General features: G+C 55.7%; 1 protein-coding gene across 2 annotated transcripts; it reads left to right on the top strand.

Moving 5' to 3' along the window:
* The first annotated feature begins 3330 nt into the window (after nucleotides 1-3330).
* Nucleotides 3331-23245, top strand: EPHB3 (EPH receptor B3). Of its 2 annotated transcripts, XM_074366671.1 has the most exons (17): nucleotides 3331-3913; nucleotides 12444-12508; nucleotides 13688-14360; nucleotides 16690-16845; nucleotides 17630-17980; nucleotides 18146-18270; nucleotides 18449-18608; nucleotides 18690-18798; nucleotides 19191-19243; nucleotides 20291-20413; nucleotides 20526-20773; nucleotides 21251-21466; nucleotides 21578-21727; nucleotides 21820-22013; nucleotides 22107-22262; nucleotides 22371-22473; nucleotides 22651-23245. In XM_074366671.1, the coding sequence occupies exons 1-17, from the start codon at nucleotides 3790-3792 to the stop codon at nucleotides 23224-23226; spliced, it is 3582 nt and encodes a 1193-aa protein (XP_074222772.1). In that variant the 5' UTR covers nucleotides 3331-3789; the 3' UTR covers nucleotides 23227-23245. The 2 variants fall into 2 exon arrangements, with proteins under 2 accessions (XP_074222772.1, XP_074222768.1); XM_074366667.1 differs by lacking the exon at nucleotides 22651-23245 and having other exon boundaries at nucleotides 3334-3913; nucleotides 22371-22612.
* The last annotated feature ends 1114 nt before the right edge of the window (nucleotides 23246-24359 follow it).

Raw genomic sequence — 24359 nt, 5'->3', positions numbered from 1 at the left:
CAGCTTGACGTTGAGGGAAGAGTCCATAATGGATGAGCTATGTCTGCCACAGGCTTGGGAGGAGGAAGTGGCAGCACAAAGACCGCATGTTTGCTGTAGTTATTCATTTAGTAAATTGTTACTGAGAGACTACTTCATGCAGGGCACTGGGCCTTACATGCAGTATTCAGGAGTATATAAACCAAGCTCTGCTCTTAGGCAGCTAACATTTCAGAAGAGAAGACAGACAATGCACATGTAAACCAATGACTAAATAATATCATCTCAACTAGTGCTAAGTAGCAGAAGGAAGACAAAATAGGACAAAAGATGACTGGTGCAGAGAGAGGCACCTTGACCTCAGTCTGGACGTTTTCCCTTCATTCCAAATCAAAGGTTGGAGCCCGCTTCCTGGGTTCCTCGGTACTTCCTCAGCTTGGAAAGATAAGAGGGTTACAGCCTTCTGGCACTGGAGAGATGGAGGTGTCCCAGCTCTCCTTATCTGCCCTGGCCTTCAGTTCCTGTCCCTCCACCTGCCCTCCTCTCATGTCTGTTCTGTTGCCAGGTGGTCACCTTCCTGCCACAGGCTGTTGTAGCCAGCACTCAGGTGCCCTCCAGCTTGTCGGCCTCTTGATCAGGAAGCATTCCCGTGGGAACCATGGTGCCAACATCCGGTGAGGACGGGCCCTCCATTACCTGCTGACCCTGCTGCCTCTTCTATTGGGCCCAAGAACAAAGGAGCCCGGTGCCTGCCGCCAGGCGGGCTGTGTTTGTCCAGGGTGAGGCCTGCCCTGGCACAGATGCTGAGCAAACAGGAGCACTGGCCTCACAGCAGGGCTTACAACTAGCAGGGCTTCAGCTGGGAGGTGTTACTGCCAGGCCACCTGCTGAAATATTACCCTGCCTTACTCCAACCAGCACCTCAGGGCAGAAAGGACTCTAGGACAAGCTGTCCTACCTCTGGGCCTCAGGCTTTCCAGCTCTACAATGGGATAGTTGCACAAGATCTTCTCTAAGATCCCTTCTGTGGTCTAGAACTTTGAACGATGTTGCTCAAAGTCTCTCTCTTGCTTGAGTAGAGATCAAAGGCAGAAGTGCCTTGGGGTGGGGTGGAATCTGGGAATCTCATGGCACCTTCTTCCCCCCACCCCCAGCCTAGCCCCATGTACCCACACATACCTCTGGCCAGGAGGACTGACCTCTCAGAGCAATGTCCTCCAGCACTGAATCAGTGACCTCACTTACACTAACGGAGCTCCTAGGACTGGATCAACGGCGCTTCATGGTCAGAGGATTAAGTGTGACAATCTTGTTTCCAAGGCCACTTGACTCACTCTCTGCCCCAGAAATCTCAGGGTAGCTGGGGAAGGTTCAGAGGGACCATGGAGGGTTGTTTCTCTAGTTACGACAGTGAGAGGCTGCATGGTAATAGTGACTCTCGGACTTTAGTGTGTATGTGAATCACCTGGGATGCTTATTTAAAATGCAGAATCCTGGGCTGCATATCCCAGAGCTTCTGAATCCCAGCATCCAAGGTGGGTGGATGGCTCAGAATTCTGAGTTTTTGACACATTGGTGATCCTTAGGTGTCTGATGAAGTAGAATGAGTGAGCCTAAAAGCTATACAGTTCTTGGAGGGAGGGTATAGCTAAAGTGGTAGAGCGCATGCTTAGCATGCAGGAGGTCCTGGGCTCAATCCCCAGTACCTCCTCTGAAAAAAAAAATTAAATAAACCTAATTACCTCCCCCCTGCCAAAATAAAATAATTAAAATACTACAACAATAAATGAAAGCTATACAGTTCTTGATTCAAATCCCACCCCGGCCACCTATGAGCACTGTGACTTGAAGCAAGTCACTCAGCCTTTCTAGATGTCAGTTTTGTTTGTGAAATGAGGCTATAATAACATGTGCCTTTTAAAAAATAAGACAGATTTTTTTCAGAGTGTTTATGGCTCTTTGCAAATGTTTGTTGAGGAAATGGGGTAGAAGTCTATTTGCCCAATCCAGAAATTTGGGAGTTCTCCTTGATGTCTCCAACTACCCTAGATCTCACAACCACTCAGTCACAATCCCCTGAACTCTACCTCCTAAAAGACCTTAGACTGGCCTGCTTCTCTCCATCCTCACAGCCACCACCCTAGAGCAAGCCACCGTATTCCTCTGACTGACCACCGTACAGCTTTCTCTGTGACCTCTCTGCTTCCACTCTTGCCTCTTCCCATTCTTCCTTCCTCGAGCAGCCATGTGAACCTGATAAGGTGATGCCTCTGCTTCAGATCTTAGCTCATCTTTTTATTTTATGTTATTTTATTTAGTATTTAGTCTGACATTTATTTCAAGTGAGTTGGAAATTCAAAATGGTGGGGGAAGATGTGCTTAGATGCCCAGCTCTCAGGAAGGCCTTATGAATCTAAAAAAAAATCCCTCTGGTACCCGACACCTACTCCAAGCTTCCTTCAGCCCCTCTCAGCCTCTAACTCTACATTTAAGATATTCTGAACATCATTCAGCTTCCACCAATAAATATCAATTTCTCTTGCCCCTGGGACTTCACACAAAATGTATTTGCTTTGCCTTAAACTGCCGTCCCCCACCTCCCCAAACATACATCCTTCACCTGCTATTCATCTTTCATATTTCTGCTTGAATGTCATTTCCTCAGGGCCCTCTCACACGTGCTCCAGCAACTCTGTCCTTCCTCCATAATGATACTTGTTACACTCTCCTGTGATGACTTCATGCCTGCCTCCACCGCTAAACTAGCTCCAAGAGAATACAAGCCTCTGTTTTATCCATTGCTGTATTGCCAGAAGTTTCTAGAGTCTTTGGCTCAAAGAACGATGAAACACACGGCTGAATGAATGAATGAATAAATAAACATGCGAGAAGGCCCTAGTCACAGGATATGTCGCGGAGGGTACCCACCTGGTAGTGCCTAGACTGAGTTTAGTTATGTTCTGTACGGGCCTGTAAAGAACCACGTGGGGGCGACCCTGGGCACATACAGGCCACACGGGGGCGCCCCCAGCTCGCTGTATGTGGATGGGACCTCCTCGGATTTAGGTTCGGTTACTAATCGCCAATGGGCGGCAGGAGGCGGGTTTCTCCCTCTGATGGACAGTATCGCTCCGCCCAATCTAATTCATCTTTTTCTTAGCCCCGCCCACCCCAGGCCTCAGAGAACCCGAGGGTGGGCCTGATGGAGGCACCGCCAACTGAACTCCAGCCGAGTGCTCTCGAGGCCGAACTAGCGCTCTTGGCTGCCTGTGATTGGGTGGCCGGGGACCAGGGGCGGGGCCTAGGGGTTGACAGGCAGGCGGCCGGTCCCGCCCCTCTCGCCCAGAGCGGCCGCGCCAGCGCAGGGGACAGCAGAAGTGAGTACGTGAGCGGCGCAGCAAGAACCCAGCTCGGACCCCGGACGGCGCGCGCATCCGGAGCTCCGGGTCTGGGTCGGGCCCACCGCAGACCGCTGGATTACTGTGCACTTCGAACTACCACCACTTGCGCACTCTCGTCCCGGCCCGCCTCTCCGAGTCCTCTGGCTCCGAGCTCTCCAAGCGCCCCGGATTCTCCTGGACCGGTCCGCCCGGATTTCCCCAGGACCGACCTGCCCGCATCGCCCGGCTCAGGGCGCCGGCTAGGTCCCGAAGCCGCCCGACTGGATTGCATTCTCTCCTTGCCTGAATCTCCTGGAACCGTGCGCAAGCCTTCTTTGGAGCTCGCCGAGCGGACCCTCCCGTGGGTGCCCGCAGCCCCGCCGGCGCGGCCCGGCGCGGCCCGGCTCGGCTCCCGGAACCCTCCCCGGCCATGGCCCGAGCCCGCCCGCCGCCGCCGCCGCCGCCGCCGCCGCCGCCGCCGGGGCTCCTGCCGCTGCTCTCTCCGCTGCTGCTCCTGCCGCTGCTGCTGCCCACTGGCTGCCGGGCGCTGGAAGGTGAGCGGCGTCGGGGGGCGCGTCCAAAGGTTAAGGTGTCCAGGGTTGCCCGAGGGTGGGCTCGAGGGCCCGGGTCCGATGCCGGTCGGGCGCATGTCGGAGGAAGCTCTGTCACCCGTGCCCTCTCCGGGGACAGGAGGATGAGGTGGGGAGGACGCCTCCGGAGCCGCTTCGGTGGTTTCAGCTGCCTACGCGGCCGGCGGTCCGCGGGTTGCGGGATTGCCGGCAGCTCGACTCAGGCGATCGTCGCCAAAAGTCATGGCCCGGCGTGAGCTTTTGTGGGAGTACCCCGCACTCACGGCAGAGGATCGGGGCCCTCGGCACCTCCAGAGGCAAGGCAGTATGGGCGACCCACCAGGCAAGGTGGGGTCTCTGAGGTTAATGCGGGGCTGTTGGGGGTGGCGGCGAAGCGGGACTCCCGAGGTTGTGGGGCGGTGGGTTAGGAACCCGTTGGCGTTAAATGTGAGAGTGTGAGTGTATGCACCCCGCTTTGCCGGGGGACGACTGCGGGGGTGGAGAGGCGGGGGCCTGTTATTGTTTACGGTTTACCGAGCGCCAACTACACACGAGGTGCTGTGTGCACCGGCGTTGCACATTGTTCTGCGGCTTCCCTTCCGCCGTCTAGCAAGACCCCCCCGAGTGCTCGGGTCTCCTCTGAACCCCTGAGGTTGTGGGGTTTGTCCCAGATAGCCCTGGAGCCGGGTGCCTTACCCATTACCGGTGGGAAAAGGCCGGGCTTCTTGATGGGTTCTGTGAAACCTGCCCAGACGGCTGCTGAGGGGTTGGCTCCAACTTCCAAAAGACTGTACTTGGATCAACAGCCCAAGTGTTGTTGGCCCTGGTGGGAGAGCTCACACCATCCACTTGACACAAGCCTCCGGGGACAGAGGCACAGACACTGGTCACAAACAGTAGACATACAGACACAGATACCCACACAGTTTCCAAAATTTTTGGAGTCATTAAATAAGGGAAGAAAAGCCTTCTCTAATGTGGAAGGAAGGACACCAGCAGAAATTTGGGGGAAACTGGGATATAGGCAGTTCTTATATTTGATGTCTTTAACCAATCTAGTCACTTTATTAGTTGAAGAACAAAAACATGAGTTCTGTATAACTCGGTTTGTTCCTACGTTCACAACTGGTAAACCAAAAGGTTGGAAGGAAGAAAGAACACAGTTCCACGAGAAAGGCATCTTCTGGTGCGTTCTCATTTTCTCCAGGGGAAAATAAACATTCCTATGAACCCCACCGTCTTTTCTCTCTGAGCTTACTGGTGCCGACAGACTGATTCACACGGGTGGACACATGCAGATCCAGACAGACACACCGAGGTCGCGCCCACACTTGCGCACACTCACCCACATGTGTGTGATAGGATCGCAGGCGTGAGAAACCGGTGTGGGGCTTTGTTGTTGATTGCCTCAAGGGTGTGAGCCATGGAGCCTGTTGGAGTTCTCAGGTCTGTGTCTGTGTCTTGGCCCAGGAGAGGCGATGCGGGCACACGCGCTTTCAGGGCTGTATGTGCCCCGGCCCAGAGCCCTTATTTTGGCGTGTGGTGGGTGCTGGCCCTGAGGTGGGGGGGTGGGTCAGGTGAGCAAGGGCTACCTGAGAAGGCTCACCTCTTCCTTCCTCCCTCCCTCCCCTGCTTCCTCTTTCTCTTCCTTCCTCCTCTTCACCTCTCACACTCTGCTGGACCCTCTAGACCCTAACTGACAGGCCCTAACTGGGAGCTGGCATCCTGGCTTGGCTGAGGGTTAAGGGGCTGATCTAGAGGCAGAGGCCTGAGGAGCTGTAGCAGCCCAGGGAAGAGAGGGCAGTGGGGCCATTGCCCCCTCTTCTGTCCCCTCCCCCCCTAGACTGTGAAGTGGGATCTGGGTCTATTCCCTGGCGGGAGGGTGGTGGCTGGGGGCCAGGCCAGTGTGGGATGCCCCTGGGAAGGGAGCAGTGCCTCTCAAGTGTGGCTTTCACCAGTTCCTTCATTTTTTGCCGTATTTCAGCACTTAGGGTCTTCAGTTTGTGTGAGAATGAAAGGAAAAAGAAAGGTAATGCCTCAGCCCAGGGGCCCATCTGCCCACCCTCACTGTGAGATGGCAGAGTAGTGGAGCCCACCTCCTAGGGTTGTTATGAAGATCAAACCCTTAACGTGTGTCAAGTGCTTAGCACATAGCCGTTGTTATTCAAGGATTAACTGTTATTATTATTACCCTAGGGTCTGCTCCTTGGGGAGCACCAGAAGTAAAATTGGTGTGGGCCCTGGCCCTGCTGGAGGGAGGTTAGAGGAAGCAATGATGGGGGAGGATATGTCCCCCACCTCCATCTCTCTCTAGCTTTGGGAGAGAAGGGATGGGATAGGAGGAGAGCTGGATCAGGGGGCAGCTATTCTTGATTCCCCCCTGTACCCCACCCCCATTCTGGAGCTTAAATGGTGGGATAGGTGGACTTGGGGGTCCTGGGCTGTGGCAGAGGGCAGGGCTAGATGCAACCCCGAGCACTGAAAATCTCTTTGGCCCCCAAGCTTCATGGGTGGAGGATCTTACCCCCTTGCTCCAGCCTTCCCTTTGGTTTTGCCAGGATTCCGTTTGCCCTTGGTCTTGGGGAGCCTTTAGACTCTCTGCATCTAGGGTTGTTATATTGAGGCCCAGGGTCCTTGAGCTGTGGGTGCTGCCCCTCATGGACTCATTGATTAGATGCTATCTAGCATCTGGTTGCTCTTCCTCCCTACACACTTGGGGTTCACCAAGACTCTGCATCCAAATGTCTCATCAGTTTTCCATGAGGATGAACCAGGGTCCTTGCTAATCCTCCTGGGTTGGAGAGACACCTCTCCCCTTGCCCTCTGATTGATTCCCACCCCCAACACACAGATTGCCCTCGGATTTATCCTCAGTCGCAGGGAAACAGGGCCACTTTGTTGCTTACTCTCCTTTCAAGTTATATTCCCCAGTCCCCCAAGCCAAGATCATTTTCCCCTTCGGGACCACAAACCAGGGAGTGGGGTCGGGCAGTGAGCAGACAAGGAACAGTGTTTGGGATGAGGAAGGATGTCTGGACCATAGGGCCCTGATACCTCAGATAGGATGGGGAGGTCCCTGCCAGGAACAGACCTTTTTGAGAAAAGAGAAACAGTTACTAGAGGTAAGAGGTGGGGGTTGGATGGCCTTCTCCCAGGCAAGCCCTGTAGCGGACTTGCCGCTGCAGTGGAAGTGGGAGAGAGGCAGTGTGTGAGCCCAGCTCTTTCTCGGAGGCAGCAACATTGACCACTGAGAGGGGAGAGGGGACAGCGGGCTGGGGTTTCTGTGGCTTCCTCGCTTGTTCCAGTGGCCTCTGGCGCCCCCGACCCCGCCCCTGTTTGTCTTGAGCTGGCACCTCACAGCTGCGACCAAGGGACAGCAGCAGGTATTTGGGGGAACCAGTTTGCTCGGCACTGCCTTCCCTTTAACCAGAACTGCTGCCACTGCTGCCACTGTGGCCTCAGCGGCAGCGAAGCTCTCCCAAAGCTACGATGGGCAAGGCTTCTGCCGCCCGGCCTTACACTAATTAAACAGCATGAAGAGGCTGAATCACCAGGCCTGCATAGTTTGAAAATTGTAGCCCTGCCTGTTGTGCTGAGTCAAACTGGTTTGTCGGGATTGGGCAGCTGGGGGTGGAGGGAGAAAGACTGGGTACAGCTGGGCACCTGATGGGGTGGGAGAGACCCCCTGCCCCAGGGGCTGGCCCTGGTGCCGGGTCTCCTATTGCTTTTCTGTCCCCAAACTCCTGGTCACACCCACTGTGGCGGGGATCCCAGGGAAGGGCTCAGAGGCCTCCATAAGGGCTAGCCGTCTGTCTGTCTGTCCTTCTGGCTGGCTGGCAGGGCTATGACTTGGGTGGGGGGCATGGATGAGCACTGAGGCATTTAGGCTCCCTGCCCTGTGCTTCTTCCTCCCTTCTCCTCCCTCTCAGGTTTATTTAATTATAAATCCCCATGATCTGAGGGGAAGAATGAAAAACAAAATGTGTTCTCTGTTCTGAGATGCTCCCCTCCCCTCTATCCCAGACTTGAGAGCCTAGGGACCATGGCAAGGGGAGGGAGAGGTGGCCCTCCAGGTCTCATGGCAGGGTCTGCCTAAGACCCCTTTCTCTCTGACTGACCACCCTGAATCACTGGTGTATATGCGCTGACATGCAGGGGGTGGGGCGGGGAGGGATGAGAGAAGACAGAACAGATCCCTCAGGTTGGTTGGCTGAGGGAGGGATCCCAGGTGGAGGAGGGGGACCAACTCCAAGGTGAGGAGGAGTTTTCTCCCTCTATTTGCAGGCAGGACTCCAGGGTGTGCCTTCTTGCATAGACCCTGCCCTCTGCCCTTCTGTCCCTACATACTCCACTGGCCCAGCCCAGGAGTGTGACCTTTCCCGCCACCTTCAAAGTCCCTGGTCTGGAGTTTGGGCTGGTGGCTTCTTGTTTCTATCTCTAGAACTTTTGGACTCTCTGGGTCTCACTAACATGCCTATTCCCAGGGTGGGGTGCTCTGTGTGACTTGGGGCTTAGGGGTGCTTTGGGGTCTGGCAGCTCCATAAAGTTGTATGCGCCTGGCCCTTCACTGGAGCAGGTGGCAGGCTCCCAGCTGGTTCCCCTGCACCAGGGTGGCCCAGTGAGGCCCTCAGACACTGGGTGCCCACGATGTTCTCCTGCTGGGCCCCCAACTTATGTGTAGAAGTGTTGCCCAAAGCTCCTGAGGCTAATTGTCTCCATCATGCCACCCCCTCCCCAAGGGCTGAGTGCTGGGGACGGTGCCATTGTGCTGGCAGGGAAGTGGCCTGCTGCTTCGGCAAGGGCTGTACCTGGGAGGCTGCACCCAGCCACACCTAGAATCATCTTCATGTCCCTGCCCCACCCCCAACCTCCTGACCTGTTAAAACTCCTGCCTGGGCCAGGGCCACAGGAAGCAGGTCTGGGGCTCGTTCCTTCCCTGAGCCTCTGGCCAAGGCTGCCTGGTCCCTCTTCTCTCTCAGCAGACACTGATCTCTCCCAACTCTTCCTCCACCTCACTTGAAGACTGGCCTCATAGAAGGGATCTGCGTGCAGTGGGTGTGTGTGTGTGTGTGCGCGCGCGCGCGTGTGTGTTGCATGTGCACAGAGGATGCACCTCTGACGCTCTACACAAATTCTAGATATTAATACTTAGACTGCGTCTACATGCTCCTGCGGAATGTTTCAGTGCAAATGGGTGCCTGTGTGTGTGCACAGCTGACGCTAGTTGTGTGTGACTGTGGAAGAGCATGTCAGTGCGTCTGTAAAGGGAAACTGGTGTTTGTGTTTGCACTTGACTACACTCAAGAGTCTGATGTGTGGCTGGCAATAGTATGCAGTTGAGTGTGTAGGGAGAATGCGCTTTTGGATGCATATGTCTGCACATACGAAGACTGTGAGAGTGTCTTTGCCTAAGGTGCGCCGAATCCATGTGTAGGAAACATTTACTGTATATGAATGCCTCAGGAAGACTAATCTGTTTGTACCATATGCATCTGTGTGTCTGAAAAAGACAGGCCATGCCTGTGTCTGAAGCTGCCTGTGTGTTTGTGGGCGGCTGTGGCTTTGTGTGTTTTTGTCTACCATATGTGTGACTTGTCGCTCTTTGGCCCCAATGGTAGGGAACGAGCCCAGCCACTGAGAACTGGGCGATGTGTGTGCATCTGTGTGCACGGGTCAGGGCCATACAGCTGCTGCCACGTGGCTGTTCCCCAAAGCCTGTGGAAACCCGAAAGGGGTGTTGCTTTCATTCTGAAGATTGAAACCCCAGTCTCCGAAAGCCCCAGAAAGGCCCAGTGTCTGCTTCCCTGCTTGCTTTTGGGGGTTGGTGGGGTTCCCTGTGTGGGGTTGGTGGGGTTCCCTGTGCAACAGAGCCCTGTGTCTGGGAGTGGCCACCGGCTCTCTGGTCCCCTCCAGCAGCCGCATTGGCAGTTGGGTGCAGTTGGCAGCTGGGAGTTTGGAGACTGCTCCCTCATTCCTCTTTTGTCCTTGTCCCCTGTACCTGCGTCCTTTACCCCAGCATGTACACACGCACACACACCCCACACCACACCACACCACACACAGAAAGAAAAAAGGCGGACTCTGTTGGGGTGGGTCTCTTCCCTTCAACACCACAGACAGATAGATTCTGGGCCCCTCCATGTTCTTCCTGAGACTGGGACACAGGCATCCCATGGTATCCCTCTTGCTGAAGGGAGCAGGCCCCTCTGCTCCCTGAGAGAGCAAGCTCCCCTCCCCACCAGGGTGACCGGAGCCCTTCCTCAGGCACACATGACTCGAAATCCAAGTCCTCTCCTCATTAATGGGAAAAATGTGCCGAGATTGAGTGATGGCCAAGGCTGAGCGATGGCCAAGGGCCGATCCCCACCCCCTCCCTCTCTCGCTCCCCAGAAATTGAACAGAAATGAAGAACCTCCCCCCAGCCTCCCACCTCCCACCACCCAACCATCCCCTCCTTCCACTCCCTCCTCCCAGAGCCAGCGCAGGGCTTGTTTTAAACTGTGGAGGAATCTGGCTAGAGGGGGGAGGGGGCTGAATATTTGGGTTTAAACAGTTCCAGATGGGTTTGGCACAGGCTGAGCAGAAGGAAGTGAGGGAGAGGGAGGAGGGAGGCAGGGCGAGGGAGCGGTAGGAGCCCTGGCCTGCTCGCTGATGGGCTGGCAGGCGGGCAGCGGGCAGACAAGCGGGCGGACTGGCTAGGGGGAGGGGCTGCGCTTGGCTCGGCTGCTCCCAGGGACAGGAATACTCCAGGCTGCTGGCTGGGGAAGAAGCTACTTGGCAACCTCCCTCCCTGTCTCTGTGTCTGTCTCCTTGGGCCTCCTTGTCTCTCCATCTCGCTGTCTTTTGTAGTCCGCCGCCGGCCATCCCGGCTGTCTGGTCCTAGCCAGCCCAGCCAGCTCTGCACAGCCCTCCAGTTCTGTGTACCTACCATCCGCCTGCTCTGTGCCGCTCCCTCCCTGCTTGTCTCTGGGCCCCTGCTTCTGCCCATCCCCTCTTCCCTCCTGTACCCCTCTACCCTGCTGCTGAATGCCTATGTCTATCTGTCTGTCTGCCAGAGGGGCCTGTCAGGCCACCGACGATGAAGCTGGGATAGCTCACCCTGCAGCCAGATTCTCCAGGGACCAGCTGCTGCTACAGGAAATGGAGGGAGCCTCACTCCCTGAAGTGAATGGCTGCTGCCTGCTGCCCCCTTGCCTCACATGAGGGTCTGGGGCCACAGCTGCCTCATCCACCATCCTCCCCTCAGACCCAGACTGTGGACAACTGGTGAAGGCCACAAGCCTGGAGCCTGTGGGGCTTGGATCTTTCCCTCCCTGGGTACCTCCACCCTGCCCCACTGTTGATTTCGAGGTGACTCCGCACCATTCTAGCTCAGAGTTGAGGGGAGAACTGCTGGCTGTCTTCCAGACTATAAGAAAGGAGCTGGGGCTTCTTTCTTTCCTGCTCCTGGGTCTGATGTTTGGGTCACATTGTCAGAGAGAATTATCAAGCCAGAACCCAGAACCAGAGTCCTAGGGGAGCAAGTTTGTGTCACAAACATTAATAGGCCCCTCCTATGGCCAAACAAGGGAAAACAGATAAAAAACCCAAAGCTCAGAAAAGGATTGGTGCTGTGACAAAGCCCCTGGCCCTGGATGCACAGAGGAAGACATCCAACCCTGACATGGGAGGTTAGGGAAGGCTTCCTGGAGGAGGTGACAGCTTGCTTGGGCCTTAAAGGATAACAGGAGCTTTCCAGGTTTTCTCTGTTCCCCCTTTGCAAAGGGGCATATTGCAGTCAGAGTGCCCTGGTTAAGGGGTTAGTTGTAGAATCAGATTGACCTGAATTTGAGCCACCTTTCAACTCTTCACCTCAAGTTCTAGCAGTTTTACCTTAGGCCTTTATTTGGGTATCATTTTTCTCATCTGTAAAAGAGGTACACCAACAGTACTTTCATCCAAGGATTGCAGGAAGTACTGAACTAGCTCTCGAGTTGCCGGTCTGGGCCTTAGTGGCCCTGACCCCACCCTCAAAGAGCATTCCTGCCCTGTCCCCTAGAGGTGATTGAGTGGGAGGCTGGGTGGGAGTGGGCTCTGACCTGTGACTGCTCTCCCCTTCCCCTGAGTGTGTGGGGGGCTGGGCCTTTATGTTGAGAATGGAGTCAGGGGAGGCCTGGGCAGCAGGGTCTGAAGCACACGGCCCTTTGTTCCAGGATAAAAGCCCTGCCACCTCCTTTGTGTGGAGATTAGCAGAGCCTGTAGGTGTGTGAACCAGCCCTTGCTCCTGCCTCATTAACCCAGACCTGGGGTCAGCAGCTTATACCCACTCCCAACTGGCCCGATGAGACATCCTTGGGGCTAAGACATCTCTGAGGATGCAGGGTCTTCTCTGGGCCAGAGGAGCTGAGGGCTTTGGGAACTCGGGGGTAGGGTGGGGTGCTACCTGGTGGGAATCGACTTCTGGTGTCCTGGGCAACCTCCTTGTTGTCTTCATCCTGAGCTTGGCCCTTGACCTTTTCTTTTGTTGCTCCCACAGAGACCCTCATGGATACAAAATGGGTGACATCTGAGTTGGCGTGGACATCTCATCCAGAAAGTGGGGTAAGACTTCCCCACCATTTGTCCTGAGTGTTGGTTGCCAATCAGCCCCCTCCCACCTACAGTGTTCACCCCCCCCACCTCACCAGGGCTGAAGAAGGGCTGCCTCTGCTCCCTGCTTATCAGTTTCACCTCCTGCATTATCCCCATCCTCTTCACCTGTCACCTTCCTCCTTTGCCTGATGGTCCATCTCTGTGAGTGTTTTCTTTCTCACTCTTCAGCCTGCCTCTGTACCCCCTCCCACATACACACCATCTTTGTGCCATTCTCCCTCTGCCCACCCCTCAGCCTGTCTTCAGCCAATTTCCCTCCCTCTCCTGCCTGACAGCCCCTTACATGCCTGTCCTGGCCATCTTCCTCTTTCCTGGGTCCTTGCGAAGAGCACTGGCTTGAGAATGAGGAAACCTTGGTTCCAGATCTCCAACTTGCTGTATGACCTTAAGCAAGATGATTTACCTTTCTGGGCCTCCATCTTTGTTACATTCCTGTAGTTAGTCCTGACATCTCTAAAGTGTTCTAATTAAGCTCCCTAGATGGCCTTGACAACTGCACTAAGTTCTGGAACACTGGGTTTGGATGACACTGCAGGCCCTCGGTCACCAGACCTGACTCTGTGACCTTGAGCAGGTTCCTGCCTTTGTGAGTCTTGGCTTCCTCTTCTCTGGAGTGGGGACAACAGGTGCACCTTCGTAAAGACCTGTGAAGGTTAAATGCGATGGTAATAGTGATAACCTGTATTTATTGAACACTTGCTCTGTGTCAGGCATTGTTGCAGTGTATTAAACTGATTGAATTCTTCACAGCTTCATTTACTTCCAGTCAGCCCCATTTTATAGACAATGAAACTGAGGCATAAAGGTAATAAATATTATGGCTAATACTCACATAGGATTTATCAAGTGTCCCATTCTTAGTGCTTTATTCATTTAAAGTCATTCCTTATACATCTTTATTCTTACCATGTTACAGATGGGGAAATGCAGGCACAGGTAGGTCAAGTGACTTACCCATAGTCACACAGCAAACAGACAACTGGGATTTGAACCCACATAGTCTGTGTGCTCAGACACTGCACCATAGGAGCATCTCTGTGAAGTAAATATAGCAGATCTGGGCTCATGATAAGCACCTGGCAAATGCTGGTGCTCACTCTCTGTCTTTTTCACTTGGTCTATGCACAGTGGGAAGAGGTGAGCGGCTATGACGAGGCCATGAACCCCATCCGCACGTACCAGGTATGTAATGTGCGCGAGTCAAGCCAGAACAACTGGCTTCGCACGGGGTTCATCTGGCGGCGGGATGTGCAGCGGGTCTACGTGGAGCTCAAGTTCACTGTGCGTGACTGCAACAGCATCCCCAACATCCCTGGCTCCTGCAAGGAGACCTTCAACCTCTTCTACTATGAGGCTGACAGCGATGTGGCCTCAGCCTCCTCCCCTTCCTGGATGGAGAACCCCTATGTGAAGGTGGACACCATCGCGCCCGATGAGAGCTTCTCGCGGCTCGATGCTGGCCGAGTCAACACCAAGGTGCGCAGCTTCGGGCCACTCTCCAAGGCCGGCTTCTACTTGGCCTTCCAGGACCAAGGCGCCTGCATGTCGCTCATCTCTGTGCGCGCCTTCTACAAGAAGTGTGCGTCCACCACTGCAAGCTTTGCCCTCTTCCCTGAGACCCTCACTGGGGCTGAGCCCACCTCACTGGTCATTGCCCCCGGCACTTGCATCGCCAACGCCGTGGAGGTGTCGGTGCCACTCAAGCTCTACTGCAACGGTGACGGGGAGTGGATGGTGCCTGTGGGTGCCTGCACCTGTGCCACCGGCCATGAGCCAGCTGCCAAGGAGTCCCAGTGCCGCCGTGAGTGGGGACTGGCCTGGGGAGGAAAGGGAAGGGAGGGTCTGGGCCATTGCCACCCACTGCCCCCTACCTGCTGCTTCCTACCTGCTGGACAGGGAGGTCTGGCCTCAGGTCTAGGGAAGAGGGGTATCAGACAGAATGCTGTGCATGGAGGGAGATGAGGGAAAATGAGGAGGGACACCAGGATAATAAGAGAAAAAACGGACTGAAATGAGGAAGAAAGACATGGAGAATCCTTGACAAAGAGGCCCCTGGAGAACCTGGTCAGAGACTTAGGCCGGCAGAGATGCCCGCTTTGTCCAGTCCCAAGTGTATATTTCACCCTAGAAGTATCAGATGAGGGCTGCGGGCACCTCATGCTTGGCCCTTTCACCGGGGGGTCTCACCTGCATCTTGAGAGGCAGTATTTTTTGCACAGTGGTTAGGGGCCTGGTCTCTAAAGTCCTGAGTCCTGACTCTGCCACTTAGCACCTGTGATACTTTGGGCAAAGTACTTAGCTCTTTGAACCCTGGTTTCCTCATGTGCACAATGGGGACATTAATGGTGACTCCTTCATGGAGTCGTAGTGGGGCTCAAGTGAGTGATGCAGGGGAGCCCTTGGAGCAGTGCCTGGCGCATGGGAAGCCCGACACTGTGTAAGAGTTAGCCATGACTCCCTGGAGCCCTGGGGCGCATGGGGGGCAGGAATGTTTTGTCCTCATTTCATACACGAGTCAGTTAAGAGGCCTGTCTCTGGAGGCTCGCCAAGACTTGTAAGACCTCACGATGTACTAGACTTTCCAGCTGAAACACCCATTCACGAGAAGTTCTCTCATTTGAGCCTCACCATGACCTTGTAAGGTAGATTCCAGTTACCTACTCTGTTTTGCCAGTAAGGAAACTGAGTCGCAGAGAGGTTCTGCATTCCAGGCCTCATAGGTGGGAATGTGGGAGCTGGAACTCCAGCCTTATCCAGTGTTGTACCATGCAGGCCAAGGTGCTGTGGGCCTTGTTTCTGTCCCCTCTGCACGACTCTTCCCACTGATGATCGAGAGGTGGGAGCTGGCTCTTAGCACAGCCTTTAGTGGGAGGGGCTTGGTGGCCCAGCATGACTGTGAGGCCCCATGTCCTATGTTGTCGTGGGAAGGTGAACAGTGCCTTACCCGGCCCCTCTCCACTTCTCTATGGGAACCTGCCCCCAGACTTCCTCCTCCTAAGTGGAGAAAGGGGGTGGGGGTGATGAGCCTGACAGCCTGAAGAGGGGCTAACACTCTGCAGGTCCCTGGCAGGAAATGCATGCTGGTTCCCATAGCAACCATGCTGGCCTGGCCCCTGCCCCCTCTCCCACTGGCTCAAGAGAGCTTGGATGGAATATCACCTTAGGGGAGATTAAACCCCAGAGAAGAGCAGAGCCCCAACCCTGGGCATCCCACACTCCAAATGACCTCCCCAAAGGCAGTCACATATGGACAGGGTGACCATATGCTTTAGTGTGTCCAGCGCAGTCTTGGTTTATGCCCACCATGCTAACATGATTATTACCAATGCCCCCTTTCACTCTCAAAATATTCCGCTTTGGATAATAAATTGTATGGCTGTTGTAGATATGAGGAATCCACAGAGCCCAGGCCCAGGGCCCCTGAGTGTAGGAGGAAAGGGCAGGAGGGGATGTTCAGGCACCAAGCTCTGGGCTCCCTTTGGGGATTGGGGCTCCCCCTGTGGACGTGTCGAGGCCTCTGAACTCCAGGTGACCCCAGCCTTCCTGCCTGCTTTCTTTCTCTCCTATTCTCACCCTTCCTCAGCCCCCATCCCTGCCCAAGGGCAGAAAGGAGCTGCTGCCCAGCTCCTGGAGTGTGGGGAGAGGCTAGTTGTGAAACTCAGAGGCCCCACATCCTGGCAGGGTCCTCAGGTGTCCTTGAGAGTCCTCAGGAATAATTGTCCTCCAGCTTCAGGGAGGGGTGGGGAGATCCCAGCAGAGTACAGGGTGCTGCTGCCAGCCCGCTAATGGTCTCCTCCCATTCCCCTCCTCTTCTTCCTCCTCCCTCTCTTCCCTGCCTCGACAAGCCCAGGCTGTCCAGGTGATGGAGCTGACGTCTTCGTCCGCAAGGCCTCAGGATTGGGGGTGGGGGGGCAGGGACTGTGAGGAATCCGCTGACATGGGGTTTCCACGGGGCAAAAGGGCCTTTTGTAGCTGCAGCCGGAGTTGGGCAATACCAGCATGGCCCTCACAGTCTGGGAGGTGGAGGGGCCAAGACCTGTGCTGGGGAAGGGCCAGATTCCCACAGAGGTGTGGAGGGTTGGTGTCTGCAGGGAAGGGAGGTGAGATGCCTATCCTCTTCTCCCCCGCAGCCTGTCCCCCTGGGAGCTACAAGGCGAAGCAGGGGGAGGGTCCCTGCCTCCCCTGCCCCCCCAACAGCCGCACCACCTCGCCAGCCGCCAGCATCTGCACCTGCCACAATAACTTCTACCGTGCGGACTCAGACTCTGCAGACAGTGCCTGTACCAGTGAGTGAACATGCCCTCATACTCTCCCACTGCAGGCCTTCCCTCTGTGAGTCAGCCTGGAGGCGCCTAAACGGCCTCTATGAATACCTCCGTTTTCCAGATGGAGAAATGCAGGCTCAGGGGCGGGAAGGGGTGTTGGATGTGCTCCACATGGCACAGGTAGGAAGTGACCAGCCCTGAGCCAGAATCCAGGTGAGATAAAAGGCTTAGCCCTTCCATCAACATTTAATAAGAGCCTACTAGCTCCTCGCTGGGCATCAGGAATTGGCTGGAATCCTCTAGTCCATCTCTCCTTCCTCCATCTAGAACTGCTATTCTTTTGGCCCAGCTTTAACCACAGAGGGGGTTGTCCTGATGTCCTGCTTCCTCCCTGCTCTGGCCTTTGGTGCCAGGCATTGCCAGGCACCAGTGGTATGAAGGAGAAGATACAGTCACTGTCCTAGGAGCTTGCAACCTGGTAGGAGAAACAGAAGTGAAAACAGATAATGACATATAATATGCTAAGTGCTGGGCTGGAGGGATGCCCAGGAATTGTTATGGGAGTGCAGAAGACGGGGAGAGAATGAATCAAGGAAAGCTTCCAAGAGGAGGTGACCTCTCAAATTTAGCCTTGAAGGCCAAACAGGAATCTGCCCAGGGACGAAGTGTAGGAAAGATATTGTGCTTATTAAAGCAGAGGCAAAGGCAAGGAGGAAGGAAGCAGCATGGAGTGTGCAGGAACTCTGGGCAGAAGGGTGGTCCTAGGGCCCTATCTCACTGTCCTCTCCTTCAACCTTCCCCACAGCGGTGCCATCTCCACCCCGGGGTGTGATCTCCAATGTAAATGAGACCTCACTAATCCTCGAGTGGAGTGAGCCCCGGGACCTGGGTGGCCGGGACGACCTCCTATACAATGTCATCTGCAAGAAGTGCCATGGGGGCCCTGGAGCTGGGGGCACCACTACCTGCTCACGCTGTGATGACAACGTGGAGTTTGTGCCTCGGCAGCTGGGTCTGACAGAGCGCCGAGTCCACATCAGCCATCTCCTGGCCCACACACGCTACACTTTTGAGGTGCAAGCAGTCAACGGTGTCTCGGGCAAGAGCCCTCTGCCCCCCCGCTATGCGGCTGTGAATATCACCACCAACCAGGCTGGTGAGAAAGGGCACAGGAGGGTAGGGCCTGGGTCATCTTCCCTCATATAGAGCTGAGCTGCCTGGGACCTGCCAATGGACCACCGAGGGTCCCATGGGAACTGGGTCCTTGGGAAGGATGCCAGGGCCTGAGGAGCCCATGCTGAGCCCCCTGCTCTTCCCCTAGCCCCGTCCGAAGTGCCTACACTACACCTGCACAGCAGCTCCGGGAGCAGCCTGACCCTGTCCTGGGCACCCCCAGAGCGGCCCAACGGAGTCATCCTGGACTATGAGATGAAGTACTTTGAGAAGGTCAGAGCCTCAAGGGGCAGGAGGAGGCTTTGGAACAAGAAGATTACCCCAGATAGTGTCAGGGGCCCTTGGAAGCAAGGTCTCAGAGACTGAGGGGGCCAGAGGGCAGGCCAGGGGGTGGGCAGGTGCTGACGGCATCAGGATCCACTGAGACGCCACCTTCTTCCTGGTGTTGCAGAGTGAGGGCATCGCCTCCACAGTGACCAGCCAGAAGAACTCTGTGCAGCTGGATGGGCTGCGGCCTGACGCCCGCTATGTGGTCCAGGTCCGCGCCCGCACAGTAGCTGGCTATGGGCAGTACAGCCACCCTGCTGAGTTTGAGACCACAAGCGAGAGAGGTACACACCCCCCTGCACCTGTCCCTGCCCCTTGGCCCATACTCTCCACCTCTCCACTCACTAGTCCCTCCTGGTCTCTAGGCTCTGGTGCTCAGCAGCTCCAGGAGCAACTCCCCCTCATTGTGGGCTCTGCCACGGCTGGGCTTGTCTTCGTGGTGGCTGTCGTGGTCATCGCTGTCGTCTGCCTCAGGTACTCCCAGGCCTAGGGGCCAACTAGAGCCTCCCTTTCGTGCCCTAAAGCCCTTACGCCATGTAGGTGAACCATCCTCCACATTAAACCCAGAGCCACAGCCTTCCTGGGCCCAGGCTTTTCTTGCTGGAAAGGCCCTCTCCAGTCTACACTCATGTCCTCACCCTGTCCCCTCCCTGTCCCCTGAATCTACTGGCAAATTCCCTCAGGGACCAAATCCACTGAGCGAGCCTCTTGCACAGAAACCCAGTGGGAGCTGTAACCACTGACCGTAGGATCAGGCGCTGGATTGTCCCTTGTGCACTCTGCCCCTCCCATAAGCCCAAGGATGCTCTGAATAAAGAGAGCTGTTGGACTTGTCTCAGGCCTCCCCTCCCCTCCACCCCCTCCAGGAAGCAGCGACACGGCTCTGATTCGGAGTACACGGAGAAGCTGCAGCAATACAGTGAGTTTGCCTCCTCATCCTGACCTCCCAAAGAGCCCTTGATCCCTGCAGGGCTTGGAGACACTCTTTTCCCTACCTGGGACTTCATTCCTTATACTCTTACCCAGGCTGCCCCCTCCTGCTTCCAATTAAGTGCCATTTCCTGAGCCCCTACCTCACTCCTGCTAGCCCCAGAGATGAATGAGACATGACCCCTGTCCTCAGGGGCACTTAGTCTTGTGAGAGAGACAAGATACATACACACAGGAAACAATGAGAGAACAATTAAGTGTTAAGCCATGTGTTCCTGTTATAAAGGGCAGTAGGAGTTCAGAGAAGGGGAAGGCTTCTTGGAGGAGGAGGAGGCCTTGGGCTGAGCTGAGCCAAGTGGGAAACATAGGATTTAGCAAGGTAGAGGAGAGCATTCCTGGCTTTAGGAGCCTCTGGAAGGTAGTGGGTAGGGTGGGGAGAGTGCCCAACTGTGGGGGCAGTGAGAAGACTGGTTTGACAGCTGCTGGGAAGCCAGGCTTGGTAGCTGTGGCCAGTCCTTGGAGGGTCGTGAAAGGCAGGCAGAGGAGTTTGGACTTGACTGCACCATAAGTAATCTGAAAGGCTCTCAAGCTGGGGAGCAATACAATGAAAGTATTGTTGCAGGAAGACAGGTATGTGAGATAGATCGGTGAGAAAAGTCTAGAGGTAGAGAGCCCAGCTGGGAAGCTATTGCAAGAATCTGGGTGTTGAAGGCCTGGACAAAGTCAGGTGGGGGCAGTGGGAATGAAGAGAGGGATGAATCTGAGAGGTTTTGACATGATGAGAGATGAGGGAGAAAGAAGAATCCTAGGTGTCCAGTCTTTACGGTCACTAGTTCTCACGGAGGGGACCGTGGCGGGCTGGGGAGAGGGGGAGAGAAATGTGGAACAGGCTTAGCAAGGAGGTTGGGAATGTGCTCCCATCAGAGGGGAGAGCCTGGGGCAGTATCCTAGGTCTGGGGGCACAGCTCAGGAGTTTCCTCACCGTCCCCAGCTCAAGGATCTGGCCCATTCTCATGCCCACCTTTTCTTCCTCTAGTTGCTCCTGGAATGAAGGTTTATATTGACCCTTTTACCTATGAAGACCCTAATGAGGCTGTGCGGGAGTTTGCCAAGGAGATTGATGTGTCCTGCGTCAAGATTGAGGAGGTGATTGGAGCTGGTAAGTACCCCTCGGGCACAGTGGGGAGGAGAGCCAGTGGTTACCCTGGGGGAGGGCCAAGGCCAGTTGGGTACAGAAGTTGCTTACTACCTGTGTGCCCTGTGCCCTGCAGGGGAGTTTGGGGAAGTGTGCCGGGGGCGGCTGAAACAGCCTGGCCGCAGGGAGGTGTTTGTGGCCATCAAGACACTGAAGGTGGGCTACACGGAGAGGCAGCGGCGGGACTTCCTAAGCGAGGCCTCCATCATGGGTCAGTTTGACCACCCCAACATAATCCGGCTGGAGGGTGTGGTCACCAAGAGTCGGCCAGTCATGATCCTCACTGAGTTCATGGAGAACTGTGCCCTGGACTCCTTCCTCCGGGTAAGAGCCAACCCCCAGCTCCTTCCCCTCCCCTAGAGAGCTGGGTTGGGCAACCTACCTTCTCCCATAAGTCAGACAGACCTTGTTGAAGTCCAAATATTTCCTTAGGTGGCATGGTGCAGGGAAACAGCCAGGCCTTCAGAGCCAGAAAAACCAGTGTTCTCATCCTGACTCTGCCCCTTGCTGCATGTGTGACCTCAGGCTTTACTTAACCTCTCTGAGTCTCACTTGCCTTGGCTGTAAAATGGGAGTGGAAGAGCTATTTGGGTCCTGGGGTTAGTTGGGATGATGTACACAGATGCCTGCCACACAAGAGGGCATCTTGCTTACTCTTGGTGCACTCTGCACATGGTAGACGAGGCATGATCTTGGAGGACTTGAAGAGGGTGGGCAGGTGAGCAGGAACGAAGGTCTTGGACAGGCCCTGGGCCAGGCAAGAGGTGATGGACACCCCCTGAGGCTTCTCATTGCCTCTAGCTCAACGATGGACAGTTCACAGTCATCCAGCTGGTGGGCATGTTGCGGGGCATTGCTGCCGGCATGAAGTACCTGTCCGAGATGAACTATGTGCACCGTGACCTGGCTGCCCGCAACATCCTTGTCAACAGCAACCTGGTCTGCAAAGTCTCGGACTTCGGCCTCTCCCGCTTCCTGGAGGATGATCCCTCTGATCCTACCTACACCAGCTCCCTGGTACAGGAAGCAGCTGGGAGGGAGACTGGGGGAGGGACCAAACAGGTAGGGGCTCAGGGCTGGGAACCAGCCCGGAGACATAGGGTGAAGGGCGTGTGCCCCCCTCACCAGGGCGGGAAGATCCCCATCCGCTGGACCGCCCCAGAGGCCATAGCCTATCGGAAGTTCACCTCTGCTAGTGACGTCTGGAGCTATGGAATCGTCATGTGGGAGGTCATGAGCTATGGCGAGCGACCCTACTGGGACATGAGCAACCAGGATGTGAGTAGGGTCAGCCAGAGCGCTTGGGTGGGTGGGAGATGGCTGGGGAGCAGAGTAGTGGCTCACTCCAGGTTTCCCTGCTGTTGGCTCAGGTCATCAATGCCGTGGAGCAGGATTACCGGCTGCCCCCACCCATGGACTGCCCCACAGCACTGCACCAGCTCATGCTAGATTGCTGGGTGCGGGACCGGAACCTTAGGCCCAAATTCTCCCAGATTGTGAACACCCTGGACAAGCTCATCCGCAACGCCGCCAGCCTTAAGGTCATCGCCAGTGCCCAGTCTGGGTCAGTACCTCTGCTTCTATTCTGCTCTCAAGCCAGCAGCCCTACCCCTTCCCTGACATCAGGACTCAACAAGTCCCTCTCTTCTCCCCACAGCATGTCACAACCCCTCCTGGACCGCACAGTCCCAGACTATACAACCTTCACGACAGTTGGTGACTGGCTGGATGCCATCAAGATGGGTCGGTACAAGGAGAGTTTTGTCAGCGCAGGGTTTGCATCCTTTGACCTGGTGGCCCAGATGACCGCAGAGTGAGTGTGCCTCACATTTGGAGGGGCAGGACAGGAGGGGGCTCTGAGCTGGGCTCAGAGTGGTGGGTAGGAGGGGAGGGACTGATCCTGCCCTTGGCCCATCTGCAGAGACCTGCTCCGGATCGGGGTCACCTTGGCTGGCCACCAGAAGAAGATCCTCAGCAGTATCCAGGACATGCGGCTGCAGATGAACCAGACGCTGCCGGTGCAGGTCTGACACCCAGCTCCCACTGGGTGGGTGCCCCCTCAAGGACTGTGCAGGGACTCTGACCAGCCGGCTGGACTCTTGGACTTTTGGATGCCTGGCCTTAGGCTGTGGCCCAGAAGATGGAAGTTTGGGGAGAGCCCAAGCTGGGACTTCTCCTCCAGGCCTGTGCTCCCTCCCCAGGAAGTGTGCCCCAAACCTCTTCATATTGAAGATGGATTAGGAGAGGGGGTGATGACCCCACCCAAGCCCCTCGGGGCCTTCCTGCTCTCCAGTGGGGGATCCCCACCGCCTCAGACTTGGCTGTTCTTCAGTGCCAGAGGTCCTGGCATGGTCAGGTGGGGGATCAGCCTGGGTTCCATAGGGCCCAGCCCTGGCAGGGGTCTGGCCCCCCAGGTAGGCAGAGAACAGTCCCTCCCTCAGGAACTGGAGGAGGGGACTCCAGGAATGGGAAAATGTGATACGCCCATCCTGAAGCCAGCTGGCACCTCCAGTTTGCACAGGGACTTGTTCTGGGGGCTGAGGGCCCTGCCCCACCCCCGCCCTTGGTGCTGTCATAAAAGGGCAGGCAGGGGCAGGCTGAGGAGCAGCCCCTTGCCCCCAGAGACTGACTCTCAGAGCCAGAGGTCCGATGTGTGTGTGAGTGAGTGTGTGTGTTTGTATGTGTGTGTGCACGCACTGGCCTGCACAGAGAGCATGGGTGAGTGTGTAAAAGCTTGGCCTTGTGCCCTACAGTGGGGCCAGCTGGGCCATCAGTGAAATAAAGGCAATAAGATGATTCTCTTGCCCCATCTTATTCCACCTCCCAAGGCAGGATTCCCTGATGCCTTCAAGTTCACAGTTCCTCAGCGCTGGCCCTTCAGAATTCCCAGGAGTCATTGGGAGGCCAGATCCAGGCCTCTCCAGGCTCAACTTCCCTTCTGTGCTTCGGCCTTGTTGCATCTAACTTCTTGAAAGTGGGGCAGTAACGATAAGAGAGGAAACTACCTCAGAGCTCCTTCCTTCTAAGGCTCAGGTGTTCCCTGGGGCAGACTCTTGGGTCTGGATGGTGTTTTGCAAACAGAGTCCTTTCACACCCATTGCCTCTGAGGGAGCTGGGGGTAGAGGGAGTTGGTCAGCTGCCAGGGTCACATGGCCTAGGACCAAGGGGATGAGGGCCCCATGGAGTTCAGATGCAGAGGTCAGCTCCTTTCAGCAAGTGTCAGACTAGAAGTGTGGCTACTCTTTACTGAACTATTACTGTGCTCTGAGTCCTGGGCTAAAATGCTCCGTTTATACATGGATCTTACTTAATCTCACAACAACCCAGCCAGGGAAGGAAGTATTTTTATCTTTTTTACAGAGGAGGAAAGGGAGAGGTTAAGTAAAACTTGCCCAAAGTCGCTGATCCAGTAAGTGAGGCCCGAGGGTGGGATTCCCACCCAGAGACTGCCTGCACACATGAAAGGTTCAGAGGATAAATAACCAGAATGAGGGAGAGGGTAGGAAAACAGCTTCTGGAAATGTCGAAGGAGAAAGGGGGCAGGGTAGAGGGGCTCAGAGGCCCCTTAGATGCAGAAACACGTGGGTGGCGGGTAGGGGAGAATGTGCACTTTCCCAGTGTCAGGAGGAGGGAACCTTAGGCAGTAAACCTTTGCCGGGCTTGGAATAGATTTCCAAGGAACCTGCACAACCTAAGTTTGAGTCTGGCTGGACCTGGGAAGGGGAGGGGCATGGACAAAGCCTCCTAGATCTCTGGGTTCACGGGTGCAGCCCCGCACACCTTTCCAGGCAGGGCAGAGCTCCGTAGGGGAAATCAAGTAGGGGCGGTAGCTAGGGGTTGGCGATGCTGCAGGTCTTGAAAGCACCGGGCAGCTATTTCAGGTGCAGGGGACCAGGGCCCTAGAGGCAGG

This window comes from Camelus bactrianus, chromosome 1, assembly GCF_048773025.1.
Source record: "Camelus bactrianus isolate YW-2024 breed Bactrian camel chromosome 1, ASM4877302v1, whole genome shotgun sequence".
In the NCBI taxonomy this organism is placed as follows: Eukaryota; Metazoa; Chordata; class Mammalia; order Artiodactyla; family Camelidae; genus Camelus; species Camelus bactrianus.
The sequence above is the reverse complement of the archived record's forward strand: the minus strand, read 5'-3'. Positions and strand labels throughout refer to the sequence as shown.